Here is a 16009-nt window from a genome sequence, read left to right as displayed (position 1 = left end):
AGTCAGTAAGGAAGGCAAATGGAATGTTGGCATTCATTTTGAGAGGACTGGAATATAAAAGCAAAGATGTAATGCTGAATCTTGATAAGGCATTGGACAGACCACACATGGAGTTTTGCAAGCAATTACAGGCCCCCTTTCTAAGAAAAGAGGTGGTGGCTTTGGCAAGGGTGTAGAGGAGATTCATGAGAATGATCACAGGAATAGAAGTGTTAAAGTATGGAGATTAGAAGATCTGGGGAGTTTGGTGGTATCCCATTGAAGTCTATCGAATATTGATAGGGTGGATGTGGAGAGGATGTTTCCTATCAGGGGAGAGTCTGGGACCAGAGGGTACAGCCTCAGAATAGAGGGACATCCATCCATTTAGAATAAAGATGAGAAATTACTATAGCCAGACGGTGATGAATCTGTGGAATGCATTGCCTCAGACAGCTGTGGAGGCCAAGTCATTGAGTATATTTAAAGCGGAGGTTCATAGACAAGGGAGAACCTATGGATGTTATTTACTTGGTTCTGATTAGTTAGAACATCAAAGTTATGGAGAGAAGGCAGGAGAATGGAATTGAGAAGGAAAATTAATTAATCATGATGGATTGGTGAAGCAAACCCAATTGGCTGAATGGCATAATTCTGCTCCTCTGTCTTATGGCCTCATGGTCTTGCACCACTTACTGTTCTAATTACCGCACATGAACTTCCCAAGTGATACAAAGCCACTGAGGTTCATTGCCACATGAACATTCTCTAACCTGTCTCCAAGGAGGATGACCTCAAACAGACCTGTAAAGCTGTGACTCTATCGATGACTCATGGTCTTCTGTGAACTGTCCTGCATTCAGGTGTGACTCGGATTTTCAGAAGGATAGGTTCTTAATCAGCCAAGGGATCAAAGGTTACAGGGAGAAGGCAGGAGAATATCCTTCTCAGTGGGTTTCACTAGAACCAAAGTATGCTCTCAGGAGATCAGCATTGGGGAGATAACAAGGGGTTAATATTGTAGATCAAGGACCTGTCATTGTGACTTGATGTTTCAGTGACATAACCTCTACGGCACCACGGAGGGGCTGATGTTATCAACCACCTGCCACTATCTCAGGGTCCTGAAATGCATTGCAGCAGTTTTGGAAATTTAGTCTTCCACTTCTTTCCAGACTGTGGATTCGCTAAGAGGGCATGGAGACCGATGCAAGAGTCCATGCCTGAGTTCATACCTGACAGCTGTGTGAAAGAGGACTCTCTACTCTACAGGCTACTCTGAGCACACACACCAAAACAAATGTAAAGTGCTTCTGGAAGGCTATCAACTTGGTGAAAGACACCCTTTGGTCTGTCCAGAATGTATTTGTCACCCAGTACAGCTAGATGTCCATAAGGGAATGTTACTGCTCGGCACAGTCCAGGCTGCAGGAGTACATACTGAAGCTCAGTACAGCCAATGTTACCTCTGTGGGATAGGACTGCAGCCTGGACTACTTCCACTATCACACATAATGGGGAAGCCCCTGAAATGTTGAACGGCAGGGAAACTCATGAGAGGTTATGGTGCTATAGTTTAAAACACGATAACACTGCTGAATATAATGACTGTGAATGTAAAAAAGTTAAGCACTGTTTCTGTATAGATCTTTTTATTATGGATAAAGTTTATTTTTGAAATATAATTTTTTAAATCTTGAAAGTTTAGTTACTGTTGTAGGAAACGTGGCTGCCATTTAGTACACAGAAAAATCACATAAACTGTACTAGGGTTAACAGTGAGATAACCTTGCTCATTTTGGTAATTGGGTAAACGTTGGCCAGATGAGAGGCAAAAGGAGAGAAGAGTGGAAGCCGGTGTAAGAATGTGGTAGAGAAAAGCAAGTCAGGAGTCGGGAGCTCAGTCCAAGGGAGGAGGGTGAGGAACAGAAGATGAGTGAGGAAAGGGGTGAGGTGCAGAGTTTGAGGAGGGAGAGGAGTGAGGAGGAGAGTAGTGGGGAGAGGGATATGAGGTGCAGTTTGATGGGAAGAGCATGAGGTGCAGAAATTGACGGTGAGAGGAGGGGCAGGAATTTGCGAGAGGAGTGTGAGGGGAGGATTTTGAAAGAGAGGTGAGTGGAGTAGAGAATTCGAAAAGGAGGTGGGAGGGAACAGAATTTGTGCTGCAGGAGTGAGGGAGTGAGGCTTGAGGGGAAGGAAGAGAAGTGACGGCTGGTTTGAAGGAAGGGGGGAATGAGGGGTGGAATTTGTGTAGGACAGGGAGGAAGGAGTGAGAATTTGAGGAGCAGTCTGGTTGGGCATAACATTGGCCTGTCCTGTGCTGTGTTATATGATGTTGAATGGTGGGGCCCCTCCCGATATGCCGAGTGGCCTGCCGCTGCTACCTTCTAGTGTCTGTTGCCTCCCCCTCACCCCAACAGTGCCCGCTGCCCTGACGCTGGAGCCCAGCACAGCCCACCCCGAGCTGCTCATCTCCGAGGACCTGAAAAGCGTGCGGCTGAGCGACACCTGGCAGGAACTGCCCGACAACCCCGAGCGCTTCGACGACTGCGTTAGTGTGCTCTCGGCCCAGGGCTTCGACTCAGGCCGCCACTACTGGCAGGTGGAGGTGGGCAACAAGACCATGTGGGACGTGGGACTGGCCAAGGAGTCGGTCAGCCGCAAAGGGAGCATCATCCTCTCACCTGAGGACGGCTTCTGGACCATCTGGCTGCGAAACGGCAACGAGTACGAGGCTCTGTCCACCCCCTCGTCCTTCCTCTCCCTCCGGACCAAGCCTAAGACCATCGGGGTCTTCCTGGACTACGAGAAGGGCCAGGTCTCCTTCTACAACGCCGACGACATGTCTGTCATCTACACCTTCTGCGACAGCTTCAGCGAGAGACTCTTCCCGTACTTCAGCCCAGGCGAGAGCGACGGTGGCAAGAACGCCGAGCCGCTGAAGCTGTGTGCCCTTCGCTTGTAGGACCTCCCGAGTGGACCAGGACCTTTCAGAGGAGCCTGTTTATTTTTCAGAAACAGATATTACCCCGACGTGCTTATTTTGATACAGTATTGTGCAGAGAACTTCCTCTTTTTTTTCCAACAGAGGTGTGGTTTTGATAACGTGTCAGACTTTCGGTGGACGTGGGGCTGGTGATTTATTTCTCTAAAAGGAACTGTGACCCTGTACAGATTAACTGCTTCGGTGGAGATGTGTTAGTGGCTGACCACTCTCTCCAATTTAGGACAATGGCCTTCACCTGGTAGCTCCTCAATATTAACTCGCAGGCCTATTTGTTTCCCTATTGGTGGTGCATTTGGACCTCCCTGTTTCTGTTGCATCTTCCACTCTCTTCATCCCGCGAGCCTTTGAAGTTCACAAATGCACAGCCCACCTCACCTTCACCCCTCCCTCCAACCCTTAATACCTCGAGTCCATTGCCAACCCCACCCAATACCACTCCCTTTTCCCTGCACCCCAGAATAACACCCACCCTCCTATAAGCCTTTACTCCATCTCCTACACCAACTCTCCACTTCTCCCCGAACCCCAACACTATCACCCCCTTTTTACACTGAACTCCTCTCCCCAACCTTAACCTTACTGTCCCCTAAACTCCAACCCCACCACTTTTCTCTGCTCCTTCCCCACCTCCTGTACATTTTCACCCCTCCTCTCCATCCTTCTCCTCAATCCTACCCCAACTCCACCCTCTCACCAGCCCGTTCCCATCCTCTGTCTCATCACATGCCCTTCATCGCTGCTATTGACCCTGCTCCTAATCCCCTACATACGTCCACACTTATTTGCCCCCTCCCCATTGTCCATCCTCCTTGCCCCAGTTCCAACCTCCAGCCTTCCCACCACTCTTCAGTCACAAGCCCGCATGTTTCCTCTACCCCCTCCCTCTTGTTAATTTGCAGTGGGGAGTATCTGGGTGAGTTGGAGCTTGGACAATTTACAGCGGTAGTCTTTTGGGGCCTTCTCCTGCTTCCTTATCATCTAATATAAGCTTTGATTGATCCGCTGGTGAAATCAATACAACCTTGGGGGGAGAGGAAGCCAAACCCCACCCACCCACTAAGTAAGTAATGGGTGCTAACACCCCACTTCCCAACCGACTCTAGAGATCAGTGGAGTTCCCAACCCAAGTGGGCCACAAAATTGGGTTCTATGGACTCTTTCCCCGCACCTGAATGTCATGGGACCGGACCTTTGCCCAGCTTTGGAAATGAGTTGGCAGCCACTGTTATTCACGCTGGGTTGTTGGGATTAGCTGACCCCCACTGGCGTATGGTGGGGGGCAGGTGGCATTGGCTGGAGTTGTAGATCTGTTCCCTTCACCTCCCTAACAATGGTCTTGTCAGCAGTGTCTGGAGAATACATGTCGTCTATATGTAGCCTCTCTATATGCAAGGAAGCCAGAATGTATGTGGTAAGAGTATAACGTGTTTGATGGAGGTGTTTCATAAAATTTCTTGAGCGACATGGGAGCAATAATGAAAACATGTTTATACATTCTGTACTGAAGAGGTCCTGATTAAGGACGTTTGTTTGCAAGTTTAAGGTCCTTTCTACTTGTGTCCACAATGTGAACAATTTCCGGTTGGGTCTGTAATGAACAATTCCTCCCAATCAATATTTTTATGTAAGGCATGGTCTGGATGGGCCGAAGGGCCTGTTTCTGTGCTGTCATGCTCTATGAGAAAGATGGTGCATTACTATCCCAGTCCGCACATCTGGATATGACAGTACCAAGCCACCTCCCCCTAAGTGTCACCCACACCCTCTGCCTCCATCACTCACCGTCTCTTCCCAGTGTAAGATACATCTTCTTGGTTACAGCCGCTTTCAGGACCTTTTCTTTGGAAGTTGATCCAGCCACATAAAATCATATGAACTGCTTCCCTTAGGGACCCCTCTTTCACCCAAATTTAGTCACTCAGGTAAGAGACTGGAGGCTGGCAGAATTGGGTTGCATCCCTATAACATCCCCACGATAAATTTGTGGTACCTCCTGGGATTAGAAATTTTATACTCGAACAATGAACAGCCCCAGTGTTGCTTTACCTCATTCCAGCTTATAACAGTTTCATATGTAACATTCCAGTTTGTTTCCCCGGTTACCATTGCCGGGGATGGCCTCTGATTAAGGCTCTTGCTTTTAAGTATTTGGCCGCTGAAAGAAAGACTTGCATTTATGTAGCACTTTCCCCCAAGCTGTGGATGCCCCAGAGGTGTCAGCATGCAGGTGCGACACTTACAGTGTGGGAGTGATTGAAGAATAAATACTAGCACGATGTCAGGAACGTGTTCCTGCCCTTCTACACGACAGCACCATGGAATATTTGTTCAGGGTGGGGGTCTCCGTTTCATGTTTCCTCTAAGTAGGACACTGGACAATGCAGAACTCCCTCAGCACTGCATTGGGGGCATGAGGCATTCTTTTATCTGCTAGCCTTATTTCCATGCTCCTAAAAACTTACTCTTAATGTCAAAAGCTCCAGTTAACCTCCAGTCTCCTGAGTTTAATTCTGAGAGGAACTCTCACAGCTGTCCACCCTTTGGGTGAAACACTGTTTTCCAATCACTTCACAGCAACCTTGATACCACCTGCTTCTGCTTCTCCCCCACAAGCTATCGCTTACTGCTCTCCTGCCAAACTTGCAATCATTGCCTTTCGATCACCATCAAATCTGTATTCAGAGCAATTTAAGCCAAATTTATACAGCCGGTTCTCATGGGAACATTGCCTTTATCCTATTCTAGTTCTTCAATGCTCAGGGTACAGCTCCAGAATTACACAACTGACAAACTGGTTTCAGCTCAGTATTCTGAGGCTTTAGTCTATTCATGCAGCTCAATGTAAATGAAAATTTCACCTGAGGAGCTGATTTTCACCCTTTGAAGAACTTAACAATAACTACTTGATGTCACAAAATTATCATATTAACAAACCTCAGGCAAATGGGACTAGCTTCCTTGGTTGGCATGGATGAGTTGAGCCGAAGGGCCTTTTTCTGTATAACTTTGTTACATTGGGCAAGGAAACTTGATATCCAACGTTCATGTGATATCAGTTTTATTTCCACATTTTTGTACAGGGTCTTGGTGAACAAAGTCTAAAAATCCATGTAGATGCCATCTACTGTATTTCCTTCATCTACCTTCTCTGTCACATCATTAAAGAACTGGGAGGTTAGTTATGCATCATTTTCTTTTAACAAATCTGTTTTAGTTTTCCTTTCTTAACAAGGTCCTCTTAGTATTTTGTATTATTTCTCTGGGTTTCCTCACCACTGAGTTTAAACTGTAGTCACTGTAATTATCCTTGCACTCCTTTCTGGAACAAGGCTTTGTCAGATTCTCCAGTCTACTGGCATCTCTTGTCTCAGGAGGATTAGAATATTATTCCCAGCTGCTCTACATCCTCTTCACCCAACGACCTGGGGTGCCCCCCCCCCCGCACAAGGTGACTTGCTTATTCCAAGGATGGATCTCAATCCCAAACATGGACTGTTCATTTTCCTGGTGTTTGGTCTGCTGAGTTCCTCCAGTGTTGTGGCTCCAGATTCCATAAGACATTAGTTCGTACAGTTTTGTCTGCCCTGACGTTCCATTATGGCTGATTTATTATCCTTCTCAACCCTGTTGTCCTGCATTCTCCCCATACTCTTTGATGTCCTTACTAATCAAGAAACGAACAACCCCTGCTTTAGATATAGCTCCGTAGACATCTGTGGCAATGAATTTCACAGATCCAGCACCCTCTGGCTGAAGAAATGTATCCTCATCGCTGTTCTAAAGGTATGTCCTTGTGTTCCGACGCTGTGTCCCTCGGTCCTAGACTCCCCCGCCAGAATATGCAGCCTCTTGTGTCTCCATCTCATGTTTTTTGTTCAACTCATCGAATCTTTGACACTTCGGCAGAACATCTTCCTTTCACTGATTTGAAATTCTCATTGAAATCTTTCCAGTCCTGCCTCCCGCCCCCCCCAACCACTCCCAGTCCCAATTTGGTCCCACTCCCTTCCCTTATAATCTGAAATACTGGAAAATCGGAGCAGAACTGGTCACCCGGCCCTTCCTGCAAATTCTGCCACTCGTTAAGAACATGGCTGTTTCTCAGCACCGCATTCCTGCTCCTCCTCCTCCGATGCATGGAAATATATCTCCTTCTTTCTTTGTCACCATTCCTCCGCCAACTCTTGGGATTGTGACCCCTATTTCGAGATAACAATCCTGCCCTCCACCCCAGACCAGGAGAAGCATACTCCCTGCAGCCACAGCCTCGAGGCTATCAGAATCGTGTACTTTTCAACGAGATCTGCTTTCGTTCTTCCAAAACAGGTTGAGCCAACCCAACCTCCCCTCTAATCGCAGTGCCAGAAATCAGGCCGGAGACGCAAGAGAGCGGAGACTCCAGAATCTGGAGCATCGACATCTGCTGGAGGAACTGAGTAGAGCAGGCAGCTTCTGTGGAGGGAAAGCATGGTCAATGTTTTGGGTTGAGACCTTAAATAAATACTGTATCATTTCCTTCCACCACCAACCCCTCCCCCTCCCCCAAATACCGATACTGCTCGACCCACTGAGTTCCTGCAATGCCTTTCTTGCTTCAGCCTTGTGAATCTTCGCTGCACTGTCTCTCTATAGCAGGTGCATCCATAATTGGTCACTGAGACTTGTGCAATCGAGTGACGATCTACATTTTAACCCTCCTCGCAGATTTCTTTATTCGTGCTGATTTCTACAAACTATTCCCCCGACCTATTATTTTCCTATCCTCGTATCTGAGATTTGCTTCACTTGTGTACCTGAAACACAGCGGCCAGCGAGGAAGGAAGTCTTTCTAGATCAATTGTGAAAGAGGGCAATAGAACGGTGAATGGGATCTCTAGAATAGCGCGGAGTGATCTATTTTGGGAAGTTAAACCAGGACAGGATTTACACAGGGAACGGCAGGGCCCTGGAGAGTGCTGTTATACAGAAAGACCTAGAGGCACGAGTATATAGTTTCCTGAAAGTAGGAACACAGGTAGACAGGGTGTTGAGTGCGGAAACTTGACATCTGCGGACGAGGTGGTGAGTAAAATAATTGGGATCAATGCAGACGAACGAGATTAGTATAGATGGACAAAGTGTCGGCATAGACATGGGTGGCCGAAGGGCCAGTGTCTGTGGTGTACGTTTGTCGACTGGTTTGCTCGCCGTGCATTGTTTAGATTTGCATCCACTCTGACCGCATCCCCGTTTGCTCCATTGCCCTCCTCCCGTCAGGAATGTCCGTGCAATCGTGCCTTGGCTCCTCCCTGTCGCCAACTTAAACCTACAGATGTAAATTGCCCAGATATCGCAGAGACTGTCCCGAAGATTTGCACCTTCTCTTTCCCGGAGAATTTGCACGCCGGGACCGAACTCCCGCTGAACAGATGTCCGGGGCCCCACAGCAACCGCAAACCCTCCCCCATCCATCCTGCCGGTCTCCCAAACACCCACTGAAAATCAGAATCAGGTTTACTATCACTGGCATATATCGTGAATTGTGTTGCTTTATGGCGACAGTACGGTGTTACACATTTTAAAATACTTTATGTTTCTAATTGCAGTGCTAAAGAAGAATAGTGAGGTAGGTGGTGATCATGGGTTCATAAATTTTAAACACAATATATTCTGCGGATGCTGGAAATCCAGAGTAACATGCACAAAATGGTGGAGGAACTCAACAGGTCAGGCAGCATCTATGGAGAAGAATATAGATTCATTTCAGAGGTTTTGTGGGTGTTACTCCGTTCAGAAATCTGATGGCTCCTAAAACGTGCAGTGTGGGACTTCAGGCTGCTTTACCTCCTCCTAATGGTTGCAACGAGAAGAGGGCATCTCCAGTTTAGTTAGGGTCCTCAGTGATAGATGCCGCCGCCTTTAGGCAACGCGTTTTGAAGACATACGTACAGGCTATATATAAATCGGGCGATTGTAACATGTCATATTTTCCTTAACACGGCTGCCAGATCTTTTCCTTCTCTAGCTTCTCCAATCAGAGCATTAAGTGGCCATCCACCCCGGGCGCCACTCTTTCACTTATAGTCACTGCGTTGTGTTTCCGCGAGGCTCTTTGTTCCTGCAGCGTTCCCCCTCCTGCCCCTGCAAGCTGTGCATTTACGTTGCATCCGTGCTTGTTTTCTACCTCGTGATCGCTCCCCAAAGGCGTACTCTAATGTTCTGTGTCAACCCACTCCTGCTCTACCTTATTCCACTCGACTGCCCTACCTGGTGCCTTTAACCTGCCCAAAATTTACCCAATGGCACGAGATAACATATCCGCGAGATAATTGACCCCTCTCTGTTGAGCTACAACCTATTAGATTGCGCGTTCACAACGCAGAAGGCTTTTCGGCCCATCGTGTATATGCCAATCCCATTCCGTCACCCAAGCCCGTTTACACCCTCCTACACTTGGGGTAATTTCCAGCGGCCGCACGTCGTTGGGGGGGGGGAGGAAATCGGTGCGCCCGGGGTGAGGGGGGTGGTGATCTCACACGGTCACAGGGAGAAAGGGAAAACTTCGCAAATCCACAGCAGCTTTCCTTCGTCCCGGTGACCTGAAGCGAAGTGTAATTTTCTAGGTCATCCTGTCCCGGTCCTTATTTATGTCTGGCGCTGGGAGAAATCATACTTTGCCTTCCTCTCCTACTTCTCGAGGTTTAGCTGTACCATCGCTATCCCAGTCCTTCTGACGTTTTCGGGACCAATGTACACAACGACCTCTGGGTCAATCACACACCCCCCAATGCGGAACTCTCTGCACCTTCATCCTGAACTCCAACATCCCGATGGCACAGCATATAGGGGTTACGTTGCTGTCAGAAAGCCTGGCGTTTGCACACTTTGGACGCAACTTCGGGACACCCCATCCGATAAAGGACCCTGTTTCACCATAGGCATCGCACAGGCGGATCCCACGAAGAGCGGGCCATTGATTTTAGAACCAAGTTGACTGATGGACAGGATGGATTGTCTCTGGTCATTTCTAGGCAGCGCTCATGAAACGGCAGACCGCAGTACCACTTAACACGTCATACAAGGGTGACAACGCCCACATCCCAACCTCCACCCAGTTCGTCTCACAGTCCCAGGTCCTGGACCTTGGTTGTGTAACGCAGAGGCAAGAAATGGGTTAGGGCGAACAGTTCTGGGCTAAATGTTCATATAACTCAAGGGCCAAAATTTTATAATATTGGGAACCAGCTGTAATTGCAGTTTCCTACTTCAGGAACCCCACGCCCCTCCCCTGCCCCAGGAGGTTATTATCTCAGGTATTCCACCAGTTGCACTTGCAATTGTCCTCTACCACCGTTAATGTTCACGGGTTATCTATCCTATTGTGACAACTTGTCTGGCTAACCTGGTCTGTCTAGAACATATATGAGTCATCCATTCTGTTTGTCGTATTATCTGTATTTTTCGTGTTTATCATTATTAATATTTTATTATCCAGTCTGCCACTCCTAATATCCCATATCAATTCGTCATTAATATCCAGTCTATTAATATATCACGATTACTAAATACGATGGATATTTTTATCTCTGGGATTCTCTGTACTAATACTCAGTACCTAGATCACCAAATCTCTCACCCTCGTAATACCAAATGTATTAACCGGTCTGTTATCTATTAAGATCTGTTGGCGCCTCTGTCCTGATATCTTTGGCAGTTTTTCTTGTCCTGTGATTCCTGAGGGCGGAAGCGACAGACTCTTCCGCCGAGGGGACAGCAAGTGTCTGACGGGGAGCGGTAGGTGGATAATCTGTGACGCAGGGCTTCAGTGTGCTCCAGATGTCCGGACTCTTCCAATCCCATTCCGAGTGCTCCTTCTCCACTATGAGCGGCCACGAGGCCTGAAATTCCCGATTGTCGGCGGCACTGATGCGTTATTCCCGCAGGAGCCTCCGGTAACATCCATGAGTAGCACAGTGATCCGAAGGGCTCAACCTACTGCCTTGCAGCTCTAGGGAGCCGGTTCGATCCCGACCTCCAGCATTGTCTGTGTACGTTCTCCCTGTGACCTCCCGGAGATGTGATGGTGCATGGGGGATTTTAAACTGTCCAAAGTGTTAGTGAGAGAAACGGGGAGTGGGGAGAGGTGATGGGATGCAAAGAGATGGGACATGGGTAGCCACAAACGTGATGGTTCGAAGGGCCTAATTCCAGTTTCCCTCTACAAAGCTCGACCCGCTTGGTAATCCTTTCCTGGGACAAAGCCAGGGACTGTGTTTGTGTGTGTGTGTTTCAGGAGTCCGGTGTGGGACCTGTGAGCGAGGTGACCTGCCCCACTGGCGTGGACGGAGTGCGACTGGGGCCTCTGTGTCGGTCTGGAAGGGCTCGGTTCCCTCTTCCGGCCGGTGGACGTGGCGAATTCTGACGAGCTATTGCCCCTCAAACTTGCCTTGGGTTCTCAGAGTGGGAGTGTGCTGTGGGAGTGAAAGTGGCAGGGAGCAGGAAGCTCAGGGTTCCTTCTGTTTCACGAAACGACCACCACTCACGCAGTGGCAATATATTCAGTAGGTGAAGGGTAAGCGACCCAGTTTGTGGTCCAGCTTCGGTGGAGAAAGGAATGAGGCAGATATTTTAAGGCAAGCAATTAAGAAGGACCCTTAAAGGTAGGAACCTCTATACTACTCTTTCTGTCACGTGAATGGGGCGATTGTGTGGCCAGGGACAAGGTTCAGGAGGGAGGGTTCTGGGCAGTTGGACCCATTTCTGGAGTGGGGGGGGGTGATCTGTGGAGGTCAGAGAGGTGACACTGCCAGGGCGCCAAGAAGGAAATTTTGGGAGGGGGAGTCTTGCTGGAAACCGGAGGCGGCGAGTCTTGGCGGAAGCTGGAACTTGGTTTCAGAGGGGAGACGAGCATAAGGAGAAACAGAAGAATGGAAATTACTGAGAGAGCTGAAGGGCAGCGAAAGGTTAGAACAGAATTGGCAGCACAAGGCTGCAGTTAGTGCTTAAGGGAAGTTCAGTGACTAAAACAGTGGGAAATAGTGACTGGCACATGGAAGTGTGATGTTAGACTTTCGGAGAGAGGGGCAAGACTATGCAAACAAAAGACAGATGGGGAGGGAGGGCAAAATCAGAGGCAAAAGAAACAACGGTATGATCATCGGCTGAGGCTAAAAACAGAACACAGCCAGATACAGCGTGATGTGGACTCTCAGACAGCTCAGGGGATGAGACCAGAAAAGGTATAAGCTGCTGCAAAGGGTGATTTCACTGACCCTATCCTCAACCACAGGAACAACCACCTCCCTTAACCACGGGTCAGAGGAGGCGAACCCCTCCCCACGCTTAACCACAGGACAAGGGGAGCGTGTCCCACCACCCCTTTATCCACAGGAGAGCGGAGCGACCCTCCCCCCGCCCAAACTATTGCATTTACCTCGTACTTGCATGTGTTGTTTAAGACCTGCAGGGCAATGACCCAGTGCAGGGAGGTGGGAGAGATCTCTTTTGGTCAGCCATTGTGACTTTCAGAGTCTTAAATTTTCAGGATGAGAGTCAGGTTTATTATCGCTGGCATAAGTCGTGAAGCTTGTTGTTTTGCGGCAGAAGTACAGCGCAATACATAATGTATACTATAAATTACAATAAGAAATATATAAACAAATAAACAAGTAGCGCAAAAGGAGAGAAAACATTGACGTTGTGTTCATGGGTTCATTGTCTGTTCAGAAATCTAATGGGAAACTTCATGATTCATTTCTCACCCATTTTAATTTCTTAAAGCTGAGGGAATAATTTCGTACCTAAAGGGAGTACTCCTCATTTGCTTTGGTGTAATTTTACCGTCGGGTCTGTCCTTTCATTCACACTGCTCGACTCTGACGAGGGGGAGGTTTCCTAAACAAAATCCGACTGCTGATTAATATTCATGAGCTTGCCTTCTTGGTCCCTTCCTCTATGCAAAATAACGGAGAAACGAGTTGTTGCCAGGTTCTCCGAATCTTCCATCCGCCGAGTTTCATCCTTCTCCTTTGGGGTTTCTGTACAATTTGAGGAACTTAAGGTCAGTTGGATCGCAAATGTGTTGTGGGAGCGGGGCTGCTGCGATGTGAGAATCTGGGACTTCAACTAAGATTCGTTGATCTTAGGGCTGTCCAGCATGGTTGTTCAGGCAAACGACGCATTTCACTGTGTTTCGATGTGCAAGTGATGAATAGCTGAATATAAATCTGAATCTGGGAGAATACAGAAACAGGCCCCTCGGACCACCAATCCATGCCGACCATCTATACTCATCCCGTTCACCCCCACTTGGCCGTTGCCTTGGTGACTCAGGCGCTCAGATAGATATTTCACACCATGCTGTGAGATTCTCTGCCTCCATCATCCCCTCGGGCAGTTATTCCAGATTATAGCCACCCTCTTCCTCCTCATCTTCGAGCTATGCCCTCGCCTCTTTCACGCCTGGGCCACGGAGAAAGGTTTCTTCTCATCCACCGTTACCTAGACCCCGTAATGTTCATACGCCGCTATCAGGTACTTCTCCCTCAGCCTCCACTCCAGGAAAAGCAAACCCAACCTCTCCTAACTCTCCCCTTAACTGAAACACTCCACCTCAGGCAATTTCCTGGGTAATCTCTCCTGCACTTCTCCGATGGAATCACCGCCATCCTTTCAGAATCCCTGAAGGGGAGTGAGGTTCAAAGTGCACCCACTCCCCGGAAGGACTGAGGAAAAGATGGCATTTCGACTATGCTTACTGCCTCTCTGGAAGGGAATTGTAACTGTGGATCGTGGGACGGAAGTTACTGGGATGGAGAGGAGGGAAGACGGTGGACGCGGTAGCTAATCTTGGCCTTTCATCAACCCCTGCATCTTGTATAAACTGCCCAGTTTCCAATGCCAAGACTACTCGTTCATAAATCGTTCACCAGTTCTCTTCTGTGGCATCACGGTGTCTACGCAAAGACGGAAGCAACAGATTGAACCCCACGAGATCCAGATACTCATGGTGTCAACAAAGCAAACGGCGTGGAAGCTGCACCTGTGCTTCTTCCTTGTAGTTCAGGGGTCCCGGGTTCGATCCTGACCTCCGGTGCTATCCGTTTGGAGTTTAGATATTTCCCACCGTGCTGTGACATTTTCTTCCTCCACCATCCCCTCAGGCAGTCGTTCCAGATAATAGCCGCCCTCTTCCTCAGGTCTCCTCTTCACCTTCAAATTATGCCCTCGTGTCTTTCACGCCTTTGCACGATCTCCTGTGGGTTCCACACACCCCTTCACAGGGTGCTTCAGTTCACCCCCATGTCCCAAAAGACGTGCAGGTCGGTGGGTCAATTCGCTGCTTTAAAGGTGAGTGGTGGAACCTTAGAAGAGATGTTGAATAAGTGATCCACATTGTGGCCTGTCCAAAGCAGACAATGACTCGACACTGGGGCCGCTGGGCTGGGAAAGGACGACGATATCGGTTTAGTTACCCTCCAGTTTGTGGAGACAGTGTTGGTGTGTGAGGGCTACAGGGAAAAGAAGGCGATGAGAACTGCTGGGAACTGGAATGCACAAGAAGGGTCAAGTTAAGTTATACGATGATCTTTATTTTTCATTTTAATATTCTCCTCTCTATCAGAAATACTTAGCAGGGTCAGAGAGGGTGAATAGCCGAACCCCAGTTTTATCCTAATTTAATCCCAGTTGTGGGACGTTAGCATCACACCCCCCGCCCCGCCTGGTGAGCTTGTGCAGGGCACCCTGCTATTAATGTCTGGTTCAATTGCATTCTAGTTCTTCACGAAACAAGAACACAGACGAAGTGTGTGGAAAGGTCCAGTGTGTGTGCATGAAACCGTGTTTCCTGGGAGTTTATACAGCTAACTGGTCATGTAAAGTGTACGAAATCAATACTGTAAATCTCAGGTCTTGTTGGAGAATAAAAAATGTTATTTTGAAGCATAATTGCGCCAAGTGTGGACTACTCAATTGATTATTTAAGGAGAGAGGGGTTGGACATGTCCACGCTTGAGGGTTCTGGTCGGGAGCACTGATGATGAAAGAAGTAATACTGATTTACAGACAGTCTCTTTTCTCTGCAGGCAGTGTCTTGGGATCAAGGATGACGCACTTCATCTGCGTTTTACGGTAGCTGAGCAGCTGCGGTAACAGCAACTACTCGTGTGACGGGGGGGGGAGGTGGGGGTGCGAGAGCGAGATGGTGGTCATTGGTATTGGGGTGGCGAGTCCATTATTCCGCTTACACCGCGCCTCAAAATTCCCAATACCATCCAGCATACTCCATAACGACTTTGAATAGTTTTGCTCTAGCGATTCCCAAATACCAGCACGGGTTCCCGAAACTCTTCAAAAATCCGATCTCTTCCTCTCCCACCCCACCCAGCCTCTTCCCATGACGGAGCACGGACCGGAGTGTCAATATCAACAGGCTGGTGTTGGGCTTCTGAACCCCGTGGGACATTATCTCGAGAGAGGACCATCCATTTGCTTCTCCCTGAAGATACCGAGGATACTGTGTTGGTTGTACTTTTCCAGAGTCGTGAGTTCCGAGAACTGGGTGCATTGACATGGGAGTGGGTAGAGGGTAGAGAGGAAGCGGTAGTAGCTAGAGGCTTGAGGTGAACACCACTTGCCTGCTGAGTGTACGGGGTGTCAAGGACACCACCGTATATACTGTCAACCAGTTGGGCAGACCTTTTGCGTTTAGGAGTCGGATCCAGGTTGCTCCCTGATTTGTGGAAAACTCCCCTCATTAGCCGAGCAGAAGGGGCCTCACGCTCTGAGGATGACAGGTTTCTGGCCTGGTGTCTGGAGCGCTCTGCAGCTTCTCCCGTCTCGGGGTAGTTGGAGCTCAAGGACGGCGGAACTTAAACCCTGGCACATGGCAACCTCTGCTGACATCAGTAACTGGCCCTCAGTGATGGATTGAACCCCGGTGTGTTTTGCAGAGGTAAATAACGAGTAGGGCACTCGGCCACTTTAGCCTGTCTTGCCATTCAATACGACCATGGCTGATCTCACCCAGGCATCGATTTCCTT

The 16009-nt window shown here is 48.6% G+C and overlaps 1 protein-coding gene across 1 annotated transcript in view; it reads left to right on the top strand.

Annotated features, from left to right (window-relative positions):
* LOC140198436 (zinc-binding protein A33-like) overlaps positions 1-11387 on the top strand; it is a 35020-nt gene extending 23633 nt beyond the window's left edge. The window contains exons 6-8 of the mRNA XM_072259526.1: positions 2400-2940; positions 10680-10917; positions 11259-11387. Coding sequence (XP_072115627.1) covers positions 2400-2940; positions 10680-10917; positions 11259-11387 — 908 coding nt within the window. The remainder of the gene's footprint in view (positions 1-2399; positions 2941-10679; positions 10918-11258) is intronic.
* The last annotated feature ends 4622 nt before the right edge of the window (positions 11388-16009 follow it).

This window comes from Mobula birostris, chromosome 5 (assembly GCF_030028105.1).
Source record: "Mobula birostris isolate sMobBir1 chromosome 5, sMobBir1.hap1, whole genome shotgun sequence".
NCBI lineage: Eukaryota > Metazoa > Chordata > Chondrichthyes > Myliobatiformes > Myliobatidae > Mobula > Mobula birostris.
This window is presented reverse-complemented; position numbering and strand designations above follow the sequence as displayed.